Source organism: Chiloscyllium plagiosum, chromosome 8 (assembly GCF_004010195.1).
Source record: "Chiloscyllium plagiosum isolate BGI_BamShark_2017 chromosome 8, ASM401019v2, whole genome shotgun sequence".
Taxonomy (NCBI): Eukaryota; Metazoa; Chordata; class Chondrichthyes; order Orectolobiformes; family Hemiscylliidae; genus Chiloscyllium; species Chiloscyllium plagiosum.
Genome location: NC_057717.1, coordinates 19,026,553 through 19,053,808, shown reverse-complemented (window position 1 = coordinate 19,053,808; position 27,256 = coordinate 19,026,553). Strand labels below are relative to the sequence as shown.

The 27,256-nt window shown below is 40.9% G+C and overlaps 1 protein-coding gene across 4 annotated transcripts; it reads right to left on the bottom strand.

The window, feature by feature from the left end:
- Nucleotides 1–34: 34 nt before the first annotated feature.
- On the bottom strand, nt 35–24,274 carry LOC122552117 (centrosome-associated protein 350-like). Of its 4 annotated transcripts, none has more exons than XR_006312304.1 (8): nt 24,098–24,274; nt 23,080–23,502; nt 22,334–22,404; nt 19,710–19,876; nt 6,302–6,424; nt 4,296–4,496; nt 3,246–3,454; nt 35–715 (listed from the first exon to the last, which is right to left on the bottom strand). XR_006312304.1 is itself a non-coding variant. In XM_043694618.1 (3 exons), the coding sequence occupies exons 1-3, from the start codon at nt 4,336–4,338 to the stop codon at nt 626–628; spliced, it is 342 nt and encodes a 113-aa protein (XP_043550553.1). In that variant the 5' UTR covers nt 4,339–4,964; the 3' UTR covers nt 35–625. The 4 variants fall into 4 exon arrangements, 1 of the variants encoding a protein (XP_043550553.1); XR_006312303.1 differs by having other exon boundaries at nt 19,719–19,876; XR_006312305.1 differs by lacking the exon at nt 22,334–22,404 and having other exon boundaries at nt 19,719–19,876.
- Between the last annotated feature and the right edge of the window lie 2,982 nt (nt 24,275–27,256).

Genomic DNA, 27,256 nt, shown 5'->3' with positions numbered 1-27,256 from the left:
GGGATAACAAAAAGCACAGTTGGTTGAATGCCTTCAAAAACAAGTTTATTCCGGATTTTCCTCTCATGCCCTTGCACACACCATTCAACATTACAGCAATCCATATATGCAGCATTGAACAAGAAAGAGGTCCCAAAGCTTTTTTATTAAAGAATAGTGAGATATTAGTCAGGAAGAAGGAAGTATAAGATCAGAATTATACAAGACCCCATTGGAAAAAAGAAGCTCTTGACAGTAGGAAGAGAGGAGGCTATGAAGATGAATTTAAGGAATTAGGTTTGAATGAACGTTCAGAAGAATATATAAACTCTTATTTATGGCAGACAGAAAAAAAAACAGAAAAAGGAAACGTGCTAGATCACTTTTCCTTAAGATGTGAAGAACAAAAATTCACAGACCCCAACAATTTTTAATTAAAGGAGCTGGATATTGATTTGGTTTTGGGAACGCATTAATGGAAACCTGTGAAATGTTCTGAACTGCAATCACTTCAAGGTCACATGTTCCAAACACCCCAGCTGAAATCTGCAGCATAGTGGTGGGTTCGGTCTCACATCCAGTTGTTTGATGAGACTGGCCTCCTGTGCTTTCAATCGCTCCTTTTGAAGTTTCTTTTGCTCTTTCTTCAGCTTGTCCACAATAGACTTGCACTTTTTAAGTTTGTCCTTCGGTGCACAGATCCGGATCTCAATATCACGCTGGACTGAAGTAGTTTCTATAGAAGATCCAACAAATGGATGTTAACAGGTCTCATTATAAACAAACTCAATTTGAATAGAAACATTAGCGGATAAGAGATATATGCAAATCTGCATAATACTTAGTCACACTTCTCACAACCTGATTTGGAGATGCCGGTGTTGGACTGGGGTGTACAAAGTTAAAAATCACATACCACCAGGTTATAGTCCAACAGGTTTAATTGGAAGCACACTAGCTTTCTGAGCATCACTCCTGATGAAGGAGCGACGCTCGGAAAGCTGGTGTGCTTCCAATTAAACCTGTTGGACTATAACCTGGTGTTGTGTGATTCTTAACTTCTCACAACCTGTTCAACAACTTTAATCAAATCTGCGATGCCACTGACTAAACCCTCGCGCAATGGACACGTTGACCACTTGGGGGCCACGGTGTCACCACACACATCAATGAATCAGACCTGCAGCATCACCGCACACACCAGCAGATCACACAGCAGAGCTATCTGGGCAGTCAGCATTGGTAAGCATGGTGCAATTTCGGTTAGAACCATATTGAGTAAAAAGCCAAAGGTGTACGGTTAGGTGGATTAGTGACACCACCGCTCAGCCATCTAGAATTATGGGGGCGTTGAACAATCTCTCTTCCAAAGTTCTTGAATTCTATTCGCTCCATAATAAAATGCACAGCTTTTGAGGTAAAGCTTTTGTCGCCCTATGAACCTGCTGGTACAATTCTCCATCCTTCACATGGCCTGCTCTCATTCAAATTACAATTGCTGCTGGAACTTTTAATCTAAAATTTAAAAAATACACTGCCACACACGCACCCGCCAACAAAATTCTGCCAGTCATCTTTGAACCATTCCTGCATTTTCTCAAACCTCCTCACAGCTTCCCTAAATTTTCCAAAACATAATCATTCTTCTAATTCCACAATATTCTGATTTTCAACACCACATGCTTGGCACATCATCAAATTATGAAATTAACACCGAAAAGAAAAGTGCCCTGATTAGCAAGGCCTGCCAGACACCACTACTGACTTGAACCACTCTGGAACTCCCCCAAGTCCTTATTCAAATTTACACCTTTCTGTTTAAATCCAGTTTGCTATCCCTGCCTTAATTCCGTGCCAATTAATCTCATGCATGATACCTTTTCAAACAATGATTTTTAAAGAAATGCATGTACACATCCATCATATCTCCACATCAGAAAGTTGGATTTTTCAAGCAGAGTCAAAACTTTTGAAATGTACTGTGACCACCTTATTTCGAAGTTACCTGCTTTCTTCCTGTTTCATCTTTTAAAACTTGCATTCACAACAAATCTTTCATGTGGTAAAACAAGTCAAGTAGCTCCACAGAAATAGAGTAAAACATATTACTGAGCCTCAGAAATCCAAGGGCAGGTGTGAAATCTTTCATATAGTTTGAGTGTCTTGAAGGAGGAAAGTGACATAGACAAAAGCAAATTTCAGGGAGGGAATTAAATAAGTCATTGTCTTAGTAACTGAAAGCTCTTCCATTAATGGAGCAATTAAAATTGAAATTCTAAGACTGTAATTAAAGGAATACAAATCACTTGCCTTCAATTTAAATGGTGCAATGATTGGCTCTATCCTTCACAAACCGGCTTTCTGGAATATAATAGGTAGTTTCTGAAAGATTAGATTACTTACAGTGTGGAAACAGGCCCTTTGGCCCAACAAGTCCACACCGACCCTCCGAAGAGCAACCCATTCCACTTACCCCTTCACATAACACTACGGGCAATTTTATATGGCCAATTCACCGAATCTGCACATTATTGGACCATGGGAGAAAACCGGAGCACCCGGAGGAAACCCACGCAGACACGGGGAGAATGTGAAAACTCCACACAGACAGTCGCCTGAGGGGGGAAATAAACCCAAGTCTCTGGCGCTGTGAGGTAGTAGTGCTAACCACTGAGCCACAATGCCGCCCAGAATAGTATAGTTCAATCGTCAAGTCTGGAAGTAAAAAAGGCATTGACGATGTCTCAACAGAATTGTCTCTGCTTAAAGTGTATTCTCTTGGAACCAGCCCACTCAAGACTCCATACTATTTAGTCTTTCAATTCTTTCAAGATCAAAGGATAAATTAAGTCAGGAGCTGTCAAGAAAATACAATTTATATTTTCTTTTCCACATCTATGAAGGCTTTCAATTTTGTCAAGACACAGTTCCATGAGCAATTGAAGTACCCCGAGTAGCACCATTTCCACAGTTTTTGTGAAGACTGAATAGTGGGCGTCAGATCTATGATGGTGATACAAAGATATTCTTCGGTAGGAGTATGAAGGTAGTAATCAGGAGCAGGATCAGAATTCCTGTAATTAACCACGCTTTTCTAGCATTGAGATATGGAGGTTCATTGCAAAACCCCTGGTGCGACTATGACCAGCTCACCTGGGATTGATATTGAGTGAAGGCAAGGACTTCCTATTCTCTGTAGACTTATATGGCATTATTTACTCATTAGAAACAGTTTTTGTAGAAAAAAAATGCAACATATCTCTTACCTGTTTACTTTGTGTTGCTACAGGTTCAAAATCCTGGGAATAAACGTCATCTGTGAAAATACTACGGTCAGGACTGGTGCTCATCTGAGGGGCTGCTGATGGTGATTCCAGAGTCTGTGCAGGTGAAAATCTAACCTGCTCAGGAATTGAACTGTCACTGTGGGGCTGGGAGCAAGATGGCACAGGACATCCTTCTCTACTGCGTGTGTCTGGAGAAATAACACTACATGGAACATTTATACTGCAATGGAATGACAGTGCTTAAAGTGAGATGCACAATTCAACATGATTATCTTACAACTCCATCCTCCTTTCAATGTATTCTTTATTTCAGATACACATCAGAATGTCACAAGGGGAGTAAGTTACAAACAGTGACCCAGAGAAAGTTAAGTATGCACAGCTCACTGATGAAAAGCACCTTACGCTAACTCAGATACTTTCAAACACATCTGCTAACAGTCAAAGTACAACATTCCGTTCAGTACTGGGGTTCCAATTTATGGTACTGTAAATGGGGAAGAATGGAATTAATTATCAATACTGCAAAGAAAATTAGATTTTCTGTGTTAACAAAGTGGCTACATAGTCTTGTGTCAACAGCGTTCAGGCTCTGACACCGATTATAATATTTGCTGCTTCTCAACTCTGCATGTGGTACAGAACCGCTGGCAGTAAACGGGATTAAGATCTGAAACTACAGCCTCCCCCAAGAGGGTGAGCGGGAAACCACACCAGACTATAGTATCAAGGAACCATTAAGAAAGATGATAATTCCAACATCTGAGCTATTTTGATTAAACGGATAACCGCACATGCTCGGGAAATGTGATTTCTTGAACGAATGAGACAGACAAAGTAAAAGGCCAGGTGAAACCTTGCTTCTTTTTCATTAATCCAGACTGATGACATTTCCACATCAATACACCATCTCACACGTGCCATGGCAATCAGAGATACCAAAGTGCACTTGAAAACAATCAAAACCACAGGAAATGCATTACTGTCTCGAAGAGAATTATATAAACAAGAAACAGAGGCTAACAGTACCTTTCGATTCTGGAATCTTCTCGCTGGCTTCTCTTTTTGCCATTTTTGGTTTGAGCTCCTTGCCAGAAGCAGACAGAGCCTGATTTCCATTCGCCAGGTCGCAGCTTCCTCAGCATCGAGCCGTCGCTTCCACCCCAGCAGCTCCTCTAAATGCTGCCACTGATACATCCATTTCTGCTCCCATTATGCTTAGTGAGGAACCTGATGGACATGCAAGCAGGATGGAACAGAGAGAAAGAATGTATTAGCAAGCTGCTGATGTTCATTTCTAAAATCGGATATTAACCTGTAGCTCAAAATGAACAGTTCTTACATTTTAAATTCAACACTGGGTTATAGTTTCACAACACGAGTAAAAATCAGGGCAAGGACTCCTTGTACAACTCACACATCCTAGAATATTACAGCACTACTAACAGGGCTGCATGTAACCAGCCTTAGTCCAGTTAATCAATATATTCGGAAGGATTTCCTTCAAGTTTGATGATGCAATATTAGTCAAAACCATTAACTTCAACCTGCAACGTTGCTCTTAACAAAACTTCAGGCTGATACAAAGCTCCCCACCCCACTGCAATGTGGTAACTGGGCCTGGTCCAGGAATTGGAACTGGGACATTTGTGGACTGTGATCTCAAAGGAAGCAAGCAAACACAATTCTGACAGATTAGTCCTCAAAGGTGAGTAGCAAGTTTGAGACAGGTGGTATGCCTCCTTGCAGTTAACTTAATTGATATAGGTTAGTTGCTATAGTGCATCTCATATATTGTAGACGCTGCTGCAAATCTGTACCTTTGAGGAGGCAATGGGTGGGGTGTCAACCAAGTGGGCTGCTTTGCTCAGGACAATGTCAAGCTTTTTCCTTGCTGTTGGAGCAGTACTCATCCAAGAACATAGAGACTGTTCCATCACACTCCCAAAAAGTGCCTCTCAGGCTTTGGACAGTTACTCATTGCAGAATATCCAGCCGCTGAGCTGCTCATGCAGCCAGAGTATTTATGTGGCTCATCCAGTTACAACCCCAGTTAATTTATCCTTCCAGCAATGCCATGTCCTTTTCTCCGAACAGGAAAATAATGGTAGATTAACAATCCAGTTACAGAAAGAAATACTAACGGTCAACTTGCAAATATACTGATCCCAAAGCAAAAAGGGGGAGATGTAATTGTTTTTCTGTGGGAATCTACGAACGAGCTGCAGAAAAGCATTAAGGTAACAAACTTCATTTTGAATGCATTTTAAAAGAAAATATAAAACAGGGGGGGTGAAATAGCTCTGAAGCAAGATTAAATTTAAATTAGAAATCAACACAGAATTCCTGCCATTGCTAAAATCATCCAAAATGTTCATAGCTTGTCTGGCATGCCAGTAAATGTCGAACTGAGCCCTGAATTGTACTCGGTGTTAGTACTTTCAATTTTAAACAAAGATCTAAAATCTGAAAGCACTATTAAACTTAACAAATGTGACTGCATGTAGTTGGAGGTTCTCATGTCCACTGTGACAGGTACATACCAATTAAGTTTTCACAGTCATCAGAATAATTCAAATGTTCACCAAAAACACATTGCACTCTTAAAGGGGCATTGCTATCGGAAAATTCAAGCTTGAAAATCGAATATTAGATTTCTTAAAGATACATTTATCAAGACCAGTGGACTGCTAACTCTGACAGACTATTTGCGAAAGTCCAACTCAATGTTAAACTAGTCAATCTTTAATAGTATCCTGTTAGCACGAGCAGCTAAAGATTGCTTGTGTAATTTCAACTTCTTGTTTTCACAGTAATGCCCCTTTTAAAGCACGTTCCAGATTAATTATAATGTCAGCAATATATTGCCTACCAGCAGCTTGCTGCATCTATATGAAGCCTCAACTAAGACAAAGAAATGCACATTTATCAATGCAATTCCTTTCCCTTGACTCTCCACCGATCCCCACGTCATCCACATGCATGTGATGAAACAAAACATGCTCGATCAGTGAGAAGCAGCGGTTGCACAGTACCTGCCCAGCTGGTTGTAGATGTACAACTGGAATTCGGGATGCTGGTTGGGAAAACAGACACTGAAAGAAGCCTAGTGTTGATACGTAAAGACAGAAAAGAAGCAGTGGACAGGAGACCAGAGTCTGCAACAAAAGGAGCAAAACAAAAAAAGGAAGCAGCTAAGTATCACCACAAAATTGTTTTATCTTTTAGATACTCAAGCAAACCTCACATTTTAAACAAAAATTCCAAGTATTCCATAAAACAATTTATATCCAACCTCACTACACCTTCTGGCTCAACACAACTCCTTCTGCTAAGGTTCGTTAAATTCAAATAGCATCAGGGCTCAGTAAAGCCCAACACCAGCTCCATTTCTCTTTCTGACTTGGATAGTAGGAGAATCTCAAGCACTACCGTTCTAATGGTCACATCCCTCTGAAAAAGGGTGAGCATGTCAGCAGCATTGGGATACAGAATGAAGAAATGTTCCTTGGTGGTACACTCACAAGCAAAGTTAAATTCTGCTTGTCTGTTAACAAATCTTTTCTTGGAATGAGGCAAAGGAAATAGAAGAGGGTGAATTAAATCAATGTTCCAAATTCACACCACTGTAATGTACTATCCCACTTCACATTCCCCATTCTCAATAACACACTAATCAGTCGTGTGAATAAGGACAGAGTACTTCATCTCCAACCAACCATCATGTTTGGCAAAGAGGGAAAAGTTTAGTCTTTCATCTGTATTCTTGAACTTTCCTTAAATGCCCCAGGGATTCTGATCTTTGCTGATTTGGCTGCAGAGACTTGACAAGGCAGATGTAAGACTGCAGTTCATTGAGCAACAAGAGGATTGCCATCTTTCACTCTTTCAATGTTGGAACTGTGGCATTCAGCTCACATAGTAAGGTTTGCATAAACATGACTCTCATTTTACAAAACAAAAACAGGGCCTGAAAAAATGGGAGTTTATTGAATTAAACGATACTGCAACACTTTCAAGTCTAAAATGATTAAAACAATGAATAATTTGATATAAACCCCAACACAACTCGATGTCAATTATTTAACAGGTGCAGTAGAGCAGTTTCTCAAACCTGTACCCACCGTGACACCAGCTTAAGGCTTGTAAATTGTTAAAACTCAGAGTGTCTAGGTGGTGAAGGGTTTGACCATTGCTACCTTGGAACTCATGACACAAACATTTCTGATTGTGACTTCAAGTCGGGACTCACCTCACATTTTGTAAAGACCCACAGAAAGTCATAACTGAAATCTTCTGATCCACTTGACACAATGTATTTCCCCGCCCCTTCATGTCATAAATTAATGTCAAATTTCAGAGAAAGTTTTACTGCAGTTCACCTCAAGTTTGTTTTCAGTTTAAGTTAACCAGTCTGGTTTGGGACTTTGGTTCTTTCTCTTTCCAAGTGAAGTACAGATCTTCAAATATCACTTGACTATCATTAATTACCAGTTATCAGGTGAGGATTTATAGGTCTAGTTTCAACACTCCATTGCACTCTTTTGCAGTGCGGTGTGAAACAATCAATTCAAAAACCATCACTGAATATTTTGGAAATTGATATTTAGGATTTCTATTCTAGAATTTATAGTACCGTTGCTCACAAATCATCTGTTAACATTTATTGTGCCAGATACAACATGAAAACAGATGTTTTAGGGTTAAATACGGCAGGTTCCAGTTTTATGCATGTTATTTCAGCAAGGGCACAACACTGCAGAAATATCACAATGGTCCACTCGTTATCTGAATGTACTTTATTTGAATTAGTAACACTGATTTTTGCAAAGTATTAGTTAATTATATACTGTCTTAAATGCAACTAATGCCTGTTATGGGAATACCAGATGAGAAATAACTGCTATGGATCTGCTGGCCTTGTCCTTCGAGATCTAAGTTTTTGTAGGTTTATAAGTTGCTGCCTAAGGCTCTTTGCTGAATCTTTGCAATGCATTTTTAGATCGTACATAATGCTGTTACTGAGAATTAGCGGTGGAGGGAGTGAGTGCATGTGGATGTGGTGTCAATCAAACTGCTAGCATGTCCTGGATGGCTGAAGATAAGTTGAACCGGACAGGACCCTGAGGGACTCATAAAGAGATGTCCTGGAGCTGAAATGACTGACCTCCTACAAACACACCCAATTTCTTACTTCCCAGGTATGACAGCAGAGGAGAATTCGCCCCCAATACCCAATGATTCCAGTTTTGCTCAGCCTCCTTGATGCCTCAAATGTGGCTCTGAATTCAAGACCTGTCACCTCACCTCCCCTCCCCTCTGGAATTCAGCTCTTTTTTCCATGTTTGAACCAAAGCTGTACTAAGGTTAAGAGCTGAGAGGCTCTAGCAGAGCCCAAACTCGGCATCGCTGAGCAGGTTATTTCCGAGCAGATGCTGCTTGTTAGCATTGTTGATGATCCCTTCCATCACTTTACTGGTGAGCGACAGTAATAGAGCGGTAAATGGCCAGGTTGGATTTGTTCTTCTTGTGTACAGGACATATCTGGACAATTTTCTATATTGTCGAGTTGATGCCAGAATGTTGTCAGGCTTGCAGTATCCAGTCCTTATAACTGTTCCTTGGTATCGTGTGGAATGAATCAAATTCATGAAAGACTGGAGACTGCCAAGATGGATCATCTACATCTGACTGAAGATTTCTGCAGTTGGTTCAGCCTTAACGTTTGCACTAATATGTTGGGCTCTTCCATTATTGACGATAGGGATACTTGAGAGTTTTCTTCTTCAGCAAGCTTTTTTTTAGAAAAAGATTTTCCACCATCATTCACGACGGGATGTGACAGGACGACAGAATGTAGATCTAATTCACTGGTTGTGGGATCACTTAGCTCTGCCTATCACTTGCTGTTTATGTTGTTTGGTGAACAAGTAGTCCTGTTTGATAGCGTCACCAGGTTGGCCCTTCACTTTTAGGTCCACCTGATGCTGCTTCAGGGATGCCCTCTTGCACTCTCTATTGAACCAGGGCTGATCTCCTGGTTTGATGGTTGAGTGCGTGATATGCCAAACCATGAGACTACAGATTGAGGAGTACAGTTCTGCTGCTGCTGATAGCCCACAGTGCCTCATGGATGCCCAGTCTCAAGTTCCTAAATTGGCTCAAACATTTGTCCCATTTAGCATCGTGACCTTTAAGTGCTATTTTTCATGTAAGAACTGTTCACCTTGAGGGCTGTTATCATTGATGGTGGAGTAGCCCAAATTTCTCATTATCTATGAAACTGACAGTTAACTCATAGCATTTTGCTGTGAATGCAAGTGTCGAGAGTATAATGCTGGAAAAGCACAGCAGGTCAGGTAGCATCCGAGGAGCAGGAGAGTCGATGTTTTGGGCCTAAGCCCTTCATCAGGAATCAGTTGTGTGGGTCGGGGGGCTGAGAGATAATGGGAGGGGATGGGGTAGGATTAAGGTAGCTGGGAAATTAGGTGGATGAAAATTGGGGAGAAGGTGATCAGTCAGAGGGGGAGTGATGGACAGGTCCGGAGGGCAGCGCCGAGTTTGAGGCTTGGGACTGGGATATTGTGGGGTAAGGGAAATGAGGAAACTGTTGAAATCCACGTTTATCCCGTGTGGTGGCATGGTCCCAAGGAAGAATTTGAGGCATTCCTCCTCCAGGTGTCGGTTGGCAACGGTTTGGAGGTGGATGAGGCGCAGGACTTGCGTGTCCTTGATTGATTAGATGGTAGTGTTGAAGTGTTCAGCCACTGAGCTGTGGGGCTGGTCGGTGCGGGTGTCTCAGAGACGTTCTCTGAAACGATTCGCAAGAAGGCATCCCGTCTATCCGATGTGGAGGTGACCACACCGGGAGCAATAGATGGCATTGATAAACGTGCAGGTAAATTTCTGATGGAAGTGGAAGGATCCCTTGGGGCCTTGGACAGAGGTGGGGGCAGTGGTGTGGGTGCAGGTTTTTCACTTCCTGCCGTGGCAATTAGGCACCACCCTCCAGACCCGTCCATTACTCACCACTCTGACTGATCACCTTCTCCCTTACTTTCATCGACTTATTGCTTTCCCAGCTACCTTCCCCCAAACCTCACCCCCTCCCAGTTATCTCTCAGCCGTGACCCACAAGCCTCATTCCGGATGAAGAGATTATGCCTGAAACATCAATTCTCCTGCTCCTCGGATGCTGCCTGACCTGCTATGTTTTCCAGCACTACACTCTTGACTCTGATCTCCAGCATGTGCAGCCCTTACTTTCTCCTCCCTGCAAGCCTACTTTTTCCCCAATTTTAATGATCAGACCTTTTCCTTCCCTGCCCCTACTTCTCATAACAAAAGTCAACAAAAGGAAATACACCAAACAATAAAGAATATAAAATTTCCAATCACTTATCACTGATTAAAAGTAAAATCATCGTAGCTCTGGAAGGCAGTAGGGCTGCTCTGTCATGACAGAAAAAGTGGTGGTTTAACTCGAGGGTAACCGCACCTCAGGTGAGGGACAAGTTTGAAAATGTGGAGCTTTCATGTTAACCTCAGCCAATGCAGGGATTGAGCCTGCGCTGTTGGCATCACAAACCAGCAATCCAGCCAACTGAGCTAAAGAACCTTTATTACAGCATGTGCAACAACGTGGGAGAGAAAAAGAGTTTCACCAAGCAAGGGTATGGAGCATCAACTAACAAGCTGAAAGAAAATGGTGATTCTCAAAAAAAAAGATGGTCAGTTAGACTCAGATGTACAAATTCGAGACAGGCCCTTTGGTCCAATTTATCCATGCTGACCAGGTATTTTAAATTAATCTAGTCTCATTTGCCAGCGTTTCCCCCATATCCCTTTAAACCCTTCCTATTGATATACCCATCCAGATGTTTGTTTAATGTTGTAATTCTAGCTGCCTCCACCACCACCTCTGGCAGCTCATTCCATGCATGCGTGAAAAAGTTGCCTCTTAGGTCCCTTTTAAATCTTTCCCATCTCACCTAAGCTGTCTCGTTTTCAACTCCCGATCCTAGGGAAAAGACCCTGACTATTCACCCTATCCATGCCCTTATGATTTTATAAACGTTGAAGATTTTCCTTCAGCCTCTTTCGATAGCTCAAAACCTTCAACCGAGCAACATTTGTGTAAAACTTTTCCAAAACCTTTCAAGTTTCACAACACATCGTTACTGAATGCATTCTTCCAAAAGTGGCCTCACCAATATCCTGTACAGCCACAACATGACATCCCAACTCCTGCACTCAATGCACTGACCAATAAAGGCAAGCGTATCAAACGGCTTCCTCACCACCCTAACTGACTGAAACTCTGCTTTCAAGGAAGTATGAACCTGAATCCCAAGGTCTCTTTCTTCAGCAACACTGACCACGACCTTACCATTGAGTCCTGCCTGATCTGCCTTACCAAAATGCAGTACATCACATTTATCGAAATTAATTAGATCAGAAGAAAACACCAGTAGTTTAGCACATCATCCCCATCTAATAATGTATTAAATATGCTAAACCTGAATCAAACATTGCTTAAACCACACTTGGATACTGTGTGCAGGCTGATCACCGTACAATAAATAGAAAAAGAGAAACCGAAGTGTGTACTCAGAAAAGATTGACAAGTTGGATCACAGAGATGTGTGGATTTACATGTCAGCAAAGGGATGACTGATTGCGTCTCCCTTCTCGGAGAGAAGGCCAAATAGGGACGTGATAGAGGTTTTTAAAATGATGAGCGGATTTAACAGACTAGATACTGTCAGAATGTTTCTTTTCAAATGGAAGAGCATACCTGGAGGTCACAAAGTCGTCACCAAGAAATCCAACAGGGGGATATGGAAGTTCTGCAGAATTGGATTACAAAAATGAAGCACAGGGAGTGGTTTCAGGGGAAGATAGACGAGATAAGAGGGGTAGAAGAATAGAGGGTTAGAATAATAGATGAGCAAACGTGACAGGAGACTCGAGTGGAGCAGTAACACTGACGTGAACTGATTGGAACAAATCATAGAATCCCTAGTGTTGGAACAGGCCATTTAGCCCCTTAAGTTTACAATGACCCATGGAACAACATCCCACACAGACTCACTCCCCTCCGCTTTCCCTGTAACCCTCATTTCCCATAGCTAATTCACGTGTCCTGCACATCCCTAGGCACTATGGGGAATTTAGCATGGCCAATCCACCTAACCTGCACATTTCTGCACTGCACATGTCTACCCTACGCAGACACGAGTAGAATGTGCAAATTCCACACAGACAGGTGCCTGAAGGTGGAATCAAAACTGCCTCCGGGCACTGTGAGGCATGGTGCCGGATTCTTAGCACTTTGAGACCATTGAGCATGGTGCCGCATTAATAAGGCCTGTTTGCATCCTCCAGCGTTTATATCATCTTCTTCATAGAATTAAAAAAAAACTTACACAATGATGTAAAGCTGATATTTCCACCAGGAAGTACAAATACTGCAACATTTGCATGGACCACCACTTTCCCACCACAATCACTGCAAGGCAAAGCAAGCTTGGAACTAGTGAACATTTTCACAAAACAATTCAATTCTGAGACTGTTATACCTGGGGCAATATGGGTAAATAAAAAATATGATGGTAAGAAAAACACTGCACTACTTGGAGAGCAGTCGCAGTGAGGTTTTTCTGGTATGTGAGACCAGAACAAGGGATCATAATTTTAAAACCAACGCCAAACATTTCAGGAAAGGCTTCTCATACATAGGGTTGTGCGAATCCCAATATTTACCTTTTCTTACCCCTCCCTGCTTTGGCCCATTCAAAAAAAATTCTAGGCTTTGAATAAATTGAAAAGTTCAAAAGGGAGACTGATTTTCTTTTTGTTTTTTGTGAATGGTTATTCAGGGAAACAGAGTAAGGCAGAGAGATGTAGATCAATTATAAAATGATTATTATTACTATAAAAGAAATTATTATTGCTAAATGCAAACAGATGAGTGGCTCAACACCGAGTCTCATTCCTATGCACATGATAAAGTGGAAAGATGTCTGGACCCCTTTGTAGGATATGCTGACAACGGGTAGGAGCCAGATGACAGGGAGCAAAGGAACAGAAGCACATATACATTCGGCTGAAAGCTCAATGTCTTATGATGTCAATCTTACAAAATGCAGAATAAAACACGATGTCAATGAATTGTATTCTCAGCAGCAGGTATTCCTGCATATATAGGTTTAGGTTGCAGAGATTTGACCTCGACATAATTAAACACGTGCACATATTATCAATTTAATAACAGCACTGAGTCTCAAGTTGATGTTTGTCACTAGCAGACAAACCATTCCTATATCTTTTCTGTAAAATACTTAAACAATTTTTATTGTAATGACAATGTAGACTAGAAACTTTGCTGATAGCAAGCATGGATTAACAGAACTTTAACAGAATGCTTATGAAGAATAATGAAATCAAATTAATATATACAACGTAAGCTCGATCTTCTTTGAACATTAACCCTACTTACATAGAACATTACAGCACAGTACAGGCCCTTTGGCCCTCAATGTTGCGCCGACCTGTGAAAACAATCTAAAGCCCATGTAACTTCCATTATTCCATTATCAACCATATGTTTATCCAATGACCATTTAAATACCCTTAAAGTTGGTGAGTTCACTACTGTTACAGTAAGTGTATTCCATACACTTTCAACTCCGAGTAAAGAAACTACGTCTGACATCTGTCCTATATCTCTCACCCTTCAATTTAAAGCTATGTCTTCTCGTGTCAGCCATCTACATCTCAGGAAAAACCCTCTCTCTGTCCACCCAATCTAATCCTCCGACTTTCTTATTTGTCTCAATTAAGTCACCTCTCAACCTTCTTCTCTGAAAACAGTCTCAAGTCCCTCAGCCTTTCCTCATAAGACCTCCCTCCATACTAGTTTACATCCTATTAAATCTCCTCTGCACCATTTCTAAAGCTTCCACATCCTTTCAAACATGCAGTGACCAGATCTATACCCAATAACCCAAGTGTGGCTTCACGAGGGTTTTCTACAGCTGCAATATGACCCCATGTCTCCAAAATTCAATCTCTCATACACACCAAATGCCTTCTTAACAACCTAGGTGGCAACTTTAAGAAATCTATGTACACGGACACAGAGATCTCTCTGCTCATCGACATTGCCAAGGATCTTACCATTAGGCCAGAACTCTTTATTCGTATTGCTTCTTCCTAAGTGAATTACCTCACACTTTTCTGCATTGAACTCTGTTTCCCACCTCTCAGCCCAGCTCTGGAACGTATTTATATCCCTCTGTCTCCACGACTCCACCGATTTTAATGTCATCTGCAAATGTACTCACCCTTCGATGCACTAATTTGGGTCATTTATAAAAATGACACACAGCAGTGGACCCAAACCAGATCCTTGCGGTACATCATTCGTTACTGGACTCCAGCATGAACATTTCCCATTAGCCACCAGCCTCTGTCTTCTTTCAGCTAGCCAATTACCGATCCAAACCACTAAATCACCCACAATCCTTTGCCTCTGTATTTTGTGGATTAGCCTTCTGTGGGTATGCATATCAAATTCCTTACTGAAATCAACCACATCAACTGCTTTAACCTCATCCCTCTGTTTGGTCACTTTCTCAAAATAACTCAATAAAGTTTGTGAGGCATGACCTAACCTTCACAAAACTGTGTTGACAATTACTCATCAACTTATTCCTTTCTGGATGATTATAATTCCTATCTCTTATAACATTTTCAAACACTGTTCCCACAACCGAAGTAAGGCTCACTGGTCTATAATTAGCTATCGTCAACATTCGCTATCCTCAATTCTTCTGGTACTATTCCTGTAGACAATGACAATATAAAGATCAAAGCCAAAGGCTCGGCAATATCCTCCCTGGCTTCCCAGAGAATCCCACAAATAATCCCATCCAGCCCCGGAGACATATATTTTCACACTTTCCAGAATTGCTAACACATCCTTATAGATGTCAATCCTGTCTCGTCTAGTAGCCTGCTTCACAGTATTCTCCTCGACAACACTGCCTTTTTCCAGTGTGAATGCTGACAAAACTAAAATATTAATTTAGTACTTCCCCATCTCCTCGGACTCCACGCTCAATTTCCCAAAACTATTCTTGATTGGCCCTAATCATTATCTCGTCATTCTGTTATTTTTGATAGACCGATATAAAGCTATATGATTTTTCTTGATCCTATCTGCCAAAGACTTCTCAAGTCTCCGCATGGCACTTCTTAGCTTCATTTTTAGGTCTTTCCTGGTTAACTTGTAAATCTCAAGAGTCCTAACTGAGCTTCACGTCCCTTCCTAACATAGGCCTTTTCTTCCGCTTGACAAGAGATTCAAATTCTTTATGAAACCGCGGCTCCCTACACATGGTATAACGATGCTCTAATTTACAGACAAACTTGGGTAAATCTGCCTAAGGAGATCACACATTTTCACCACTGCTGAATTAGCAACTAAACCAGAAAGAGAGTGATCAGGGTTTAAGATTTTGTCAAATAGCAAATTCTTCTTGATATTTTATAACTTTAATGCCCCGACATGCTTGTCATACTCAATTTGGAGAAAATTTATTTCAACTAGACATTGTTTATGCTCACATAATTAAAAAGGGTACTTTAAAAGAAAATCTGGAAATAAAGTGTTGGTGTCAGTAAAACTGTTCATAAGGATGCTAAGCAGCCATAAAAACTCAACTAATTCATGGATGGTTTTTGAAGAAAGAAATCTTCTGCCCACAACTAGTCTGGTATATGTGACTACAGTATCATGGCAGTATGGTTGTAATGCACACCATACATACCAAGCAATGATCATCTCTTGCAATCGTTTTGATATTGAGTGGTATTATCATCACTGATTTCCACATGATTAACACAATAGAGTTAACCATGACCTGAAACTGAACCGGATCAGCTATACAACATTATATCAACAAAAACAGGACAGAGGTTGAAAATTCTTCACGAAGTAACCCACTTCCTGTCTCCTCATTACATGCCCAAGAAACATAACACCAGGTAGGATGTAGCAAACTGCTTGTTCAGCACACATTTACCAAACTATACATTCACTCCCTTCACAAATAAACAGGGAAAGCTATGTGCACTATATGATGCACTGCAGCAACTCACTAAACTCCTTCAACAGCATCTTCAAAGCCTGCGACCTCTGCCACCTAAAATGAGACAGGGAAGTAGATAACGTGATAACACCTTACTGGTATGTTCCTCTCCAAGCCACACACCGTCCTGACTTAGGAATATATCGTTCCTTCACTGCTTTACGATCACAATTCCAAGTACTTCTTTCTGATCAGCATTGTGATTGCACCTGTAGAAGGTGACTGCAGATATTTGAGGAAATGGCTCACTATTAACTTCCCAAGTGCAATGAGGAAGGGACAACAATACTGGCCTTGCCAGCAGTGCTGACATCCTTTGATAAAAAAAAAATTAAAAGTCTGACCCGTGGGTTAGGACAACAGTCTTGAATCAATCTGCTACAGAACCCTGAGCTCCAAACCTAACAGCTCGTGATATGTTTATGTTTCCCCAGCAGACTGCAGTGGCTCAAGGCAGCTCACCACCGTGACCATTTCGAGAACGAGGGAAACGTAACAAACACCAGCATTCCCGAAACATCCAGATTCAAAGAAGGAACTTAAAAATCTGAAACAAAAAAAAACAAAGTGGACTTCATTCTACACAGTCCACAACAATGAGAAGGGGAAAGATAATGTGAATCCCTAGATTCTGGACAACAGCCCGACTACAATGAGAAATGACAACGGTTTTCCTCACTTCTCTGGGAAGGATTACTCGAAGGAGCTGCACATTCTAACATCACATTTTTGAAAGGCTATTAAGCTTAACATCACTGCATAGGTCAGCTCCTCTCTTTTTGGGGGGCTCCAACCAGGCCGGCTCTGTTTTAGTCTTTTCTTTCAAGGCTTGTCCTTGCAGTTTGAGGAGTGACACCTGATGCTGTGCACGCAGCTCCTCTTCCTCCATGTACTGTTGCAGCATTTCCATGGTGAATGTAGAGAAACCGTTTTGTCCCCCCGAGAAGGGCATGCTCAAATAATACTGGACAGTGAAAGACAGAAAGACAAACAGTACAGAGTGAAGTGAGCTGCTACACCTGACTCAAGTAAAATTTGCTCTGTAATCCACGAAAAGGCCGGACTGAGTGCAGACAACAACAACACTTAAAAAATAGTTGGAGTATCATCAGACATGCTAATCATACTGCATCACAAGTGATCCCAACAAACTATCCCAATATTTATCAGGCTTAGTAAATGCTCCCTGTGTCATTTCATCATTTGTGAAACACATTAAGACTGGCGACGTCCCTCATACTGATAATTTTCTGATCAGGACTCCAGTCACTAATTTGCTGCCAGGTTCTGATAAATAAGCAAAAAACACAACAGGAGTTGCAATTGCAGAGAATAAGGGTGCCATGGTTACATCAACATCAGAGCACGAGGAGGCTATTTAGCTTTTTGAGCATGTTCCCCCATTCACCCAAGTCATGGTAATCCCTGTCTTTGTCCCATAATGCTTCAGCATTTTCATTCAAAAGTTACCAACCTCTGATTTAAAATTTGCAAATGATTTCCAATCAATCACTGTTTGTGGAACTTTATCAAACTTTATCCATTTCTGTGCATAAAGGTGTTCCCTGATTTCAGATCTCAATGTTCTGACTCTAACATTTTATTTGTTTAATATTTCTTCTTAAGTTAAGCCTTGGAATCCAAGTATCACTTCAGTAAGTCTATACTGCACTTCCACTCAGAGTGATACACTTCTTAAGCCATAGTGCCCAGACCTGACAGTTGGGTCTAACTAGATTCTGATTTGCTGAAGCTTGGCTTCTAATCCTTTGGTTTCTAGTCTTCTGTAGAGATCAATGTCAACATTCCAATGGCCCCTTGGTCACTTTTCTGAATCTGTTTGAGACATTGTCGTGAACTATACAGCTGGATCAATCCCAACAAGTTTCTTTGGAGTCCACTTTCTCTCAATTTTCACAATCAAGAAATTTCCTATTTCGATCCAAACTCTCACTTGCCGACATAAACTCATCGTTGTCGTTGTTTTTTTTTTCATTTACTGAATCTACCAAGATTGCTTTCTAATGCTGTGCTTCCATTTACCTACACTTGACATCGCTGTAATCTGAAGAGTGGCCCCAAATTTTGAATGTGGCTTTCCTTTCATTGTGAATAGTGAACAATTAAGGCTCCTACATCGATCCGTGCAGGATATCCCTAACTATAACATTAACTAAGAGATAATAAGAATATCTCTTATTATCTGCACAAATGTCTCTTGTTCAAATCAAATTCCTCTGCAAAAGCCCCCTGTCTTTTGCATCTTATCACCTTTAATGGACAGTAGAAAGGTGTAAATTCAGGGACATTCTTAGCAGGCAAATTTAGCATGTGTTTTCCTGATTGGGTGAGCAAGGAATCCCAGTCAATATTAATCTTTGTCTTCACTACATGGGAACTCAATCACAAAGATTAACACTGTGAAATTTTGATTCCCTTCATGATTTAGCAACTCTGGGCACATTGTTACAGAATGGTACTCGCTTTTTTTTTCAAAAACACTGGCCCTGCCCAACTGTTGGCTCACACTCGTTCTACCATATGGTCCTCATCTCTCCATCTGAATCTCATGGCAAGATACATCGAGCAAGGAGAGGAGCAACTATTCCAAGCACTGAGATCCCAGTATTTGGCACCACGAGTCACCCTAATCCATAGGAGAAGGCGATTGGTCCCGCAATATGTCCTCAACTGAATCATCCTGCTGGCTGCATTTCTTCCCCATATTAAAGCAGTATGGCTCTCTGACATCAGAAGGGAACGGAAGGATTTCTCTTTAATCTCATCTTTAGTTATGGACTCGTCAATAGGAGCATTCAGTGGCAACAGAAGCAGAGTCTGGAGAGACAATAAATGATTGACATTGGTCTTTGTTATTTTTCATTGCTCACTTAAAGGTTTAGAACTTGAACTTGAAGTTAGGGGCTGAGCTAGAATCCTTGGATTAATTATCTGCTCAAGGAGCAGAGTTGGGTTACAATTATTGATTCAACACAACCTTGATATTGAATCACACATTGTTAAAGTTTCCTTATGCACAACTACAGATCAAAGGGAAACACAAGGAACTTGGATTGAATAGATTAAGCACATAACTGAATAAAGGAATCTTGAAATAAATCAGTGCAAGACATGTGCGTATTTGACCCACATATCCTTTGGGTAGCGAAGGAGTGCTAACGTAGCAACAGATTTGATTGATTGATTGACTGAAGAGACACATTTCCCCGTTTAAGTCATGAGATCATTGGAAGGACAAAACACCATTTCTGGTAAAAGAATTCACCTTTCTCACCAGGGAATGAAGGCACACTGTCTCTGCGGATCGAGTCATTGGCCACTGCTTGAACCACCTCGTCAATAGAGCTATTTCCCGTTGTTTGGCCAGAAGTTCTGCTTTTCTCCAAGAATGGTAAGGGTGAGCTGCCTTGTTTACTGCTGCCGCTGTTGCTACTATAGAAATGTCACAGATCAACACAGATGCATAGTTTCAGAATAGAAAAACAGATTCTCAGTATTTGTGATTTACTCAGGCCTCCTTCTCAACCTGAACCCATCAACATAGTTTTCTTTGATTTCTTGTATTCCAAGCTCCTCCTTGAATTTATCTGTTATTTACTTCAATTATTCCTGATGAGCTAAGTTCTACAGTCAAACCCCTTTCTGGGTAACTACTTTGTCGCCCTCTGCAAAGTCCCCATTGGATTTAATAGTGACTACAATTATATCCCCAGCTCCAGTCGATAGTGTTATTCAAAAGCAGAAACATCTTTTCTATGTCTACCCTATGAAACTCCTACATAACAGGACCATGTCATTCTTTTTCAACGAGACAAGACTGTCCAATCTTACTTGATGAATTCAAATTCACTTTTGATATAATTCCGGTAATTATACTTTATCTTCTCTACTGTCTCGACATCCATATTAAAATATGAAGTTTGCAGTGCTCCAAGGGTGATCTGTCTATGGTTCCACAAATACTTAACACATTTCCATTCTGTCGCCCCAGAAATAAACCCATGATCTACTTCTCTATCTAACTTCACAAACCGGTGCCATTTACTGCTAGCGAACCATTCCTATCTCCAGGTCTCTCTGTCTTATTGAAGGACATATTTCCAAAGAGAAAGTGGTCTCTTTATTCTTTTGACCACAGTGTACTACCTCACACATGGGTGGAGGTTAATCTTCCACAGCTTTGACTGCAATATTCCCTTAACCAAATCTTCCCAAAAGTAAGTCTTTCTAAAATCAAAACTCCAATATATTAATGTACTTAATCTCATCAACTATTTCTTATTTGAAAAGCACGAACTGTCCAGATCAGTTTTGAACAAACATCCTCTGCCACAGTTATTCAAATGTCACAAGCTGAACTACAGCCACTATTTGCATTCATATTCATTGGAGCCCAAGATTGAGAAGTGGTATCATTGAGGTCTATAAAATGGTCAAGGGATTGACCAAGTAGATGCAGAGAAGATGATGCAACCTCAAATGAGAGTAATTAGTTTACAATAAAGGGGAAGTTGGAGGAATTACTTCTCTCAGAGGATGGTGAATCTGTGGAATTCACTATCTCGGAACAATGTGGATTCTGGGACATTAAGTAAATTTAAACAGGAGACACACAGGTTTAATTAGTAATGGGTTGAAGAGTTAAGGAGAGCTGGCAGGAAAGTGGTTTTCAGGCCAAGATGAGATTAGCTGTGACTGTATCAAATGGCAGAGCAGGTACAAGGGGATGGATTAATGCTCCTGTTCCTAATTCTGATGCTCTTATGTTCTTACTTCAAAAGGAGGGAGTAAGGGGAATTGACTAATACAAGGTGTTTAATGGGCAGGGTATTGGAAAGACTATGGTGAAAGGCTGTTTAATTTGGTGAGGTGAGGCACAATATCTCTACAGTAGTGTTAGCAGACCAGCTGGGCCCAGCACAGAGAAAAGACCGTGATGTTTCCTTTGCAGCATTTTTCTCCACCTCTCCATTTCTGGCCTCTACCTTATTCCCCCCTCCCTAGATTTCAGCCTGAAGCTCCTTCACCAAAAACCTTGCAGCCTCTTTCCCCAAACTTACCATCACCGAATCCCCCACCATCAACATTCTGAGGTTTTCTATTGACTAGAAATTTAAGTGGACTAGCCATATAACTACGGTAAGTAAAACACCCCGCGAATCTCTGAAGCCTGTCCACCATCTACAAGACACAACTCAGGAGTGCAATAGGATATTCACTACTTGGCTAGGTTTGGGTGTAGCTCCAAGAACACTCAAGAAGTTTGACAGCATCAGGAAAAAGCAGACTGCTTGATTGGCACCACATTCACTCCCTCCTCCACTGATGTCCAGAGCAGCACTATGTACTATCTACAAGATACATTATATCAATTCATAATACTCCAGTAGCATCTTTCAAACCTATGACCAATACCGACTAAAAGGAAAAGGGAAGCAGATTCATGGGAACACCACCTCCTGCAGGTTCCCCTCCAAACCACTACCATATGGAGTTGAAAATCTTTCAGCAGTCTTGAAGTGTCATTGAACCTAAATTCTGGAACTCCCTCCCAACAGCAATACCAATAGGCCTACAACCCACACGGACTGTAGTGATTCAAAAAGGGAGCTCACATCAACCTTCTCAAGGGAATTAGAATGAGGCAATAAATGTTCACACAACCAGTGACACCCACATTCCATAAACTAATTAGTTCCTTAACGCCTCCTCCTTCCTTCCACAACACCCCCACCCATAGACAGATGTGCTGTGCAAACACAAGGCCTTGAGCAGCATGTGGTAACCCACAAGGAGGCTCAAGACACATTCAGGAATCTCTTGAGGCCCTGAGCCATGCTCAGAAAGGGTTGCTCCTGAACGAACAATAATCCCCAGCGATTCACTCACCGTAGTCAACAGTGAAACTATCAGTTGCCAACTTCTTCACAAAGAGATTGGTTGGGACACGGGATGAACGGCTAGAGGAAGTTAAAGATGCAAGTACAGTTACAACATTTAAAAGACATTTGGAGAGGTGCATGAATAGGAAATATTGAAGAAAATGTTACAAATGCAGGCAAACTGCACTAGCATATTTTGGGAAATTTGGTTGGCATGGACGAGTTGGACCAAAGGTTTCATTTCCATGTTGTATGACTATGATTCTATTCTTTCCAGCCACAGTGGCATTTTGCAATTGTCCTAAACTATGGTGTAATTGAACAATTCAATGTAGGCTTTTGACACCAGGGCCACAGTACTCTGTAGGTAAGGTGTTGAGTAGTAGCTGCAATTTAGTGGGTATTTAGTAAACAAAATAATGAGAAGTATATAAGGAAATTACTGCAGATGGTGGAACCTGTACTGAAAACAACAAATGCTGGAGCTGACAGCAGGTCATGCAGCATCCATGGAGACCAAGTAAGCTAACGGTGTGTCTCGATGACTCATTCAGAGCTCTGATGAAGAGTCATCTGGACTCAAATTGTTAGCTTGCTCTCTCTATCGATTTTTAAAAAGATGTTCATAGGATGAGGGTATCATTGGCTCTGCAGAATTCATTGCCCATCCCTAATTGTCCAATGGGCAGTTAAGAGTCAATCTCATTACTGTGTGTCTGGAGGACAAACTAGGTAAGGATGGTAGCTTCTTACCTCAAGAATGTTAGTGAACCAGATGGATTTTCCGAAACTCGACAAAGGATTCATGGTCATGAGATTCTTAATTGCAGATATTCACCGAAATCAAATTCCAACATTTCGTGTGACACGTTTTGACCCTGGTTCTCCAGAATACTACCTGGATCTTTGTATAAACAGTCTGGCAATAATACCACTCAGCCATCGGCTCCCTACTGTGATTTTCAGTATCGGTTGTTTTCAGTTATCAAGAAATATGTTATGCATTAATTTTATTCTCTGTAACAGCATCAACAGTGAACACAAAAAACCCACTTCCAGTCACGATGTTTGAGTCTGGATGACTCAGTCAGACTGGCTAATGAAGCATAGTTACGTATTTTAATATCTGGTAGTTTCTCCGCGGGTCCAGCTGGCGTTGGGCTGCTCTCATTCCTTCTGCGATGAAACAAACAAAGAAAAGACGGTTGATACTCCCTACTAAGTCTCTAAATTCAATTGCTCCGCAGTCATAGTAATTTATTTTAATTCAAACATTTTTCAATGAAAGACATTTCAGCAAGCTCACCACCTCCTGTCTCAGCTCAATGTGTAATGGGATCATTTCTGCAGCGCCTACTGTCCCAGTGAAAATAGGCCACTGGTTTAATTCCTTGAACAGGTTATCAGCTAATCTAAGTTTTCAATCTTGTTCTTTGACAGATTGCAACAGGTTTTGCACAAGGGGGCATGCAGACAGAACAAACTTTAATTATATTCAACACAAGAAAAGGAAATTAGGAAGATTAATTGAGATCAGGCCTCAGATGAGGATACAAAACAGTCAAGTTTGGAATTTCCAGAGACCATCAAGACTGTCCATTCAGTTACTGAAGTTTGTCTCATATTGCTTTCCTAATCAATCTACTTTGAGGCATTATGACAACTCTGAAGCAGGTGGGACTGATCCAGGCCTCCTGGCTCAAAGTTGGAGACACTACCACAGCATCTTTGTTTTAGGCTAACTAACTGGTGGGTTAATTTGCGCAATTACCTTACTAATCCGGAAGATACTGCTACCATCCTAATGCTGGGAAATAAGCAAGGTATTAATGGGAGCAAAGATGTTATAACAGGATCTCGGAAAAGGGACAAAATATCTTCCATCTGTTTTTTTCTTCATCCTTCAGTAGTTTGAAATTTTTAAACTTCTGGACTCCCATTATCTTTGCAGTTTGGTACATCTTTTCTTTCAATTTGATGTCACTCATAATTCCCTCACCTATGCACCGCTATTCATCGTGCATTTCTTTTGCAAGTCAATATATATTGTTGAGAATTATAAAATAATTGAATATATTCTTCTACTTTAACATTCTAAATATAGTCCCATTCCAGTTTAGCGAACGACTACCTTATCCCCTTGTGACTGCCTTTAAGTTTAGATACTGGTTGAAGAACCAAATTCCTCACACTAAAGCTAAATTCTATCATGCTGCATTGAATCTTACCAAAAGGGTCTTTTATTTTGAGCCCATTAATCAATCATATTATCAGGTCTAAAATAGCTCTTCTCTGATTGGTTCCAGAACATCTGTTTTGAGAAATTGCACAGAGCAGTCTACCTCAAATTGCTTCACAAGGTAACATAAGCTGAGTGCACAATATTATTTTAACTAACTGAGAACCCTCTGAATACCAGGATTCTGTTAGATCCCCAAAATTACTCAGAGCATGGAATCTCTACTTTGTGGAAGCAGGCCCTTCAGCCCAACAAATCTACACCAACCCTCCAAATCGTATCCCAACCAAATCTATTCCTCAAAGTTTAACCCTGATTAAGGCACCAAACCTGTGCATCGCTGGAAAATATGGGCAGTTTAGCATGACTATTTCACCTAATCTGCACATCTTTGGATTGTGGGAGGAAACCCACACAGACACGGGAGAATGTGCAAACTCAACACAGAAGGTCACCGAGGCTGGAATTGAACCTGGGTCCCATGTACACTGAGGCAGCGGTGCTAACGGCTGAGCCGCCCGCCATTTTTCTTAAAAGACTGAATGCATTCACCCTGCCTTTCCTGATCATAGATGACAGCAAAACCATCAATAACTGTGCAACGAGCAACAATCCTCAGGTTATTAAGCCGTGAAGTTTAATAATATTAATTAGATTGCGGCAGTGTAAAATCTTACCTGCAAAGTTCAGCCCTCGTTCGCAGTTGCTTCATGAAATCTGAATGTTGCAACTCTGTTGGTCCAACAGCACTGTCACTAACACAGGAGCTGTTCCACGAGATTGGTTTGTGGCAGTCAGAGATCCTGCTACACCCTGCGCACATGCCAATACAGTCATCTCAATCAGAAAGAATTAGTACAGCAGAGATTAGAAGATAACTTGGATCACATTGTGCTTTTGAAATCAGAGGCCGCTATTCAACCCATCACAACTGTGCCGCCTTTTCAAAATAGCTATTTGGTTAGATCCCTGCTCTCACAGTAGTGCAAATAATTTCTTTTTGCAAGTATTCAAATTTATTTTGGAAATTCACAGTGAATCAGCTGCCATCTCCTTTCCAGATGACTTTAGCTCTTTTTCGAAACAGCAAACCCAATAGGAACATTGAAGCATCCAATGTTAATAAAAAATCACATGCTCGGTCACTTTAATATGATGGGTTTTTTTATATAATGCTGAGCAAAAGTTAATTTGAAGCAAAAAGCAGAAGTCGAAGAGAAAGGTGAACCGCCCGTGGGTAACAAACGCAGTGAAGGACAGTACCCACAACGAAAAGAATGACATAGCAGCGGATGACTAAAAAGGAAGAAAACTGATCATGTAATTAAATTGACAAGAAACAAAAATGAAAGACAAGAGTTGTACAGGTATATAAAAATTGAGTATCTAAAGTCAGCATCAAACTCTTGGAGGTTGTGACTCTGGACTTGATAATTGGTACAGGGAAACAGCTGATAATTTAAACCGATACTTTACATTGGTCTTCATGAAGGAGGATACCGTTATCATCCAAAAGGTAGCAAATAAGCAAGTTAATCATGGGAAGAAAAATGTTATAACAGTCTTTGTCACAAGGGTCAAAGTATTGACCAACTAATAGAACTAAAGGCAGACAGGACCTAATTGCCTGGATCAAACATTTTTAAGGCAACTGGCTGAAGAGGTATTCAAGGCATCGATTGGAAAATTCAAGAATCAAGGATACAGGGAGCATCCAGTGGATTGATGCATCTGTCCAAGAAGGGAAGGGAGACAGAAATCAGGAAACTATAGTTAATTTAATGTCTGTTTTGGTAATACAGCAGAGTCAAATATAAAAGTAAGAAATAGCAGGACATTTAGATAAGCTTATCATTAAACATGGTAGTCTGGGTTTTGTGAAAGAGAAACTATATTTGACAAATTTGCGACAGTTCTTTTAGGAGATAACAAGCAGGGCTGATAAAGGGCAAGCTAATGATGTTCTGTATTTGGATTTTAAAAATGTAAATGATAATGTGCTACATAAAAGTTAATCGCACAATATAGGAGCTCACAGTATCAGGGTAATGTATTTGCATGGACTGAGGATTGGTTAGCCAACTGGCTGTTGCTGAGAGCTCACTAGGCGTACTATATACAATGTTAGCTCCCACGTTTAATAAAGGATAAATCAGTATTGGAGACCATTCACAAAAGATTCACTTAGCCGCTTCGAGGGTGAAATGGTTGACCTAACAAGAATAGCTAAACAGGTTGGGTCATTATTCAATAGCAACTTGACAAATAAGGGGTGATCTTATGGAAACAAGATTCTGAGGAGCTTGACAGGGTAGACGTTGACTCGATCTTCCAGCACCAATGAAGTCTCAAACTAGGGGACATTGCAGAAGGGAAAATTCATTTTTTAAAATAAATGTCAAGAATTTTTTTTCCCTCAGTGAATGGCTAGAATTTTCTGGCCCAAAGAATTGTGAACGCTAAATGTGATAGGGGAATGGGTCTGGTTGGGTTACTCTTCGGAGGGTCAGTGTGGCTTGTTGGGCTGAAAGGCCTGTTTCCATACAGTAGGGAATCTGTGATTCTATCTCAAATTATTTTAAAAGAGGGCAGATAGATTTTTGAAATATTGAGCAGTTGAGGACTATGCGGATCAAGCATAAAAGAGGTGTTGAGGCCTGGTTTGACCCAGCCATGATCTGATAGAATGGA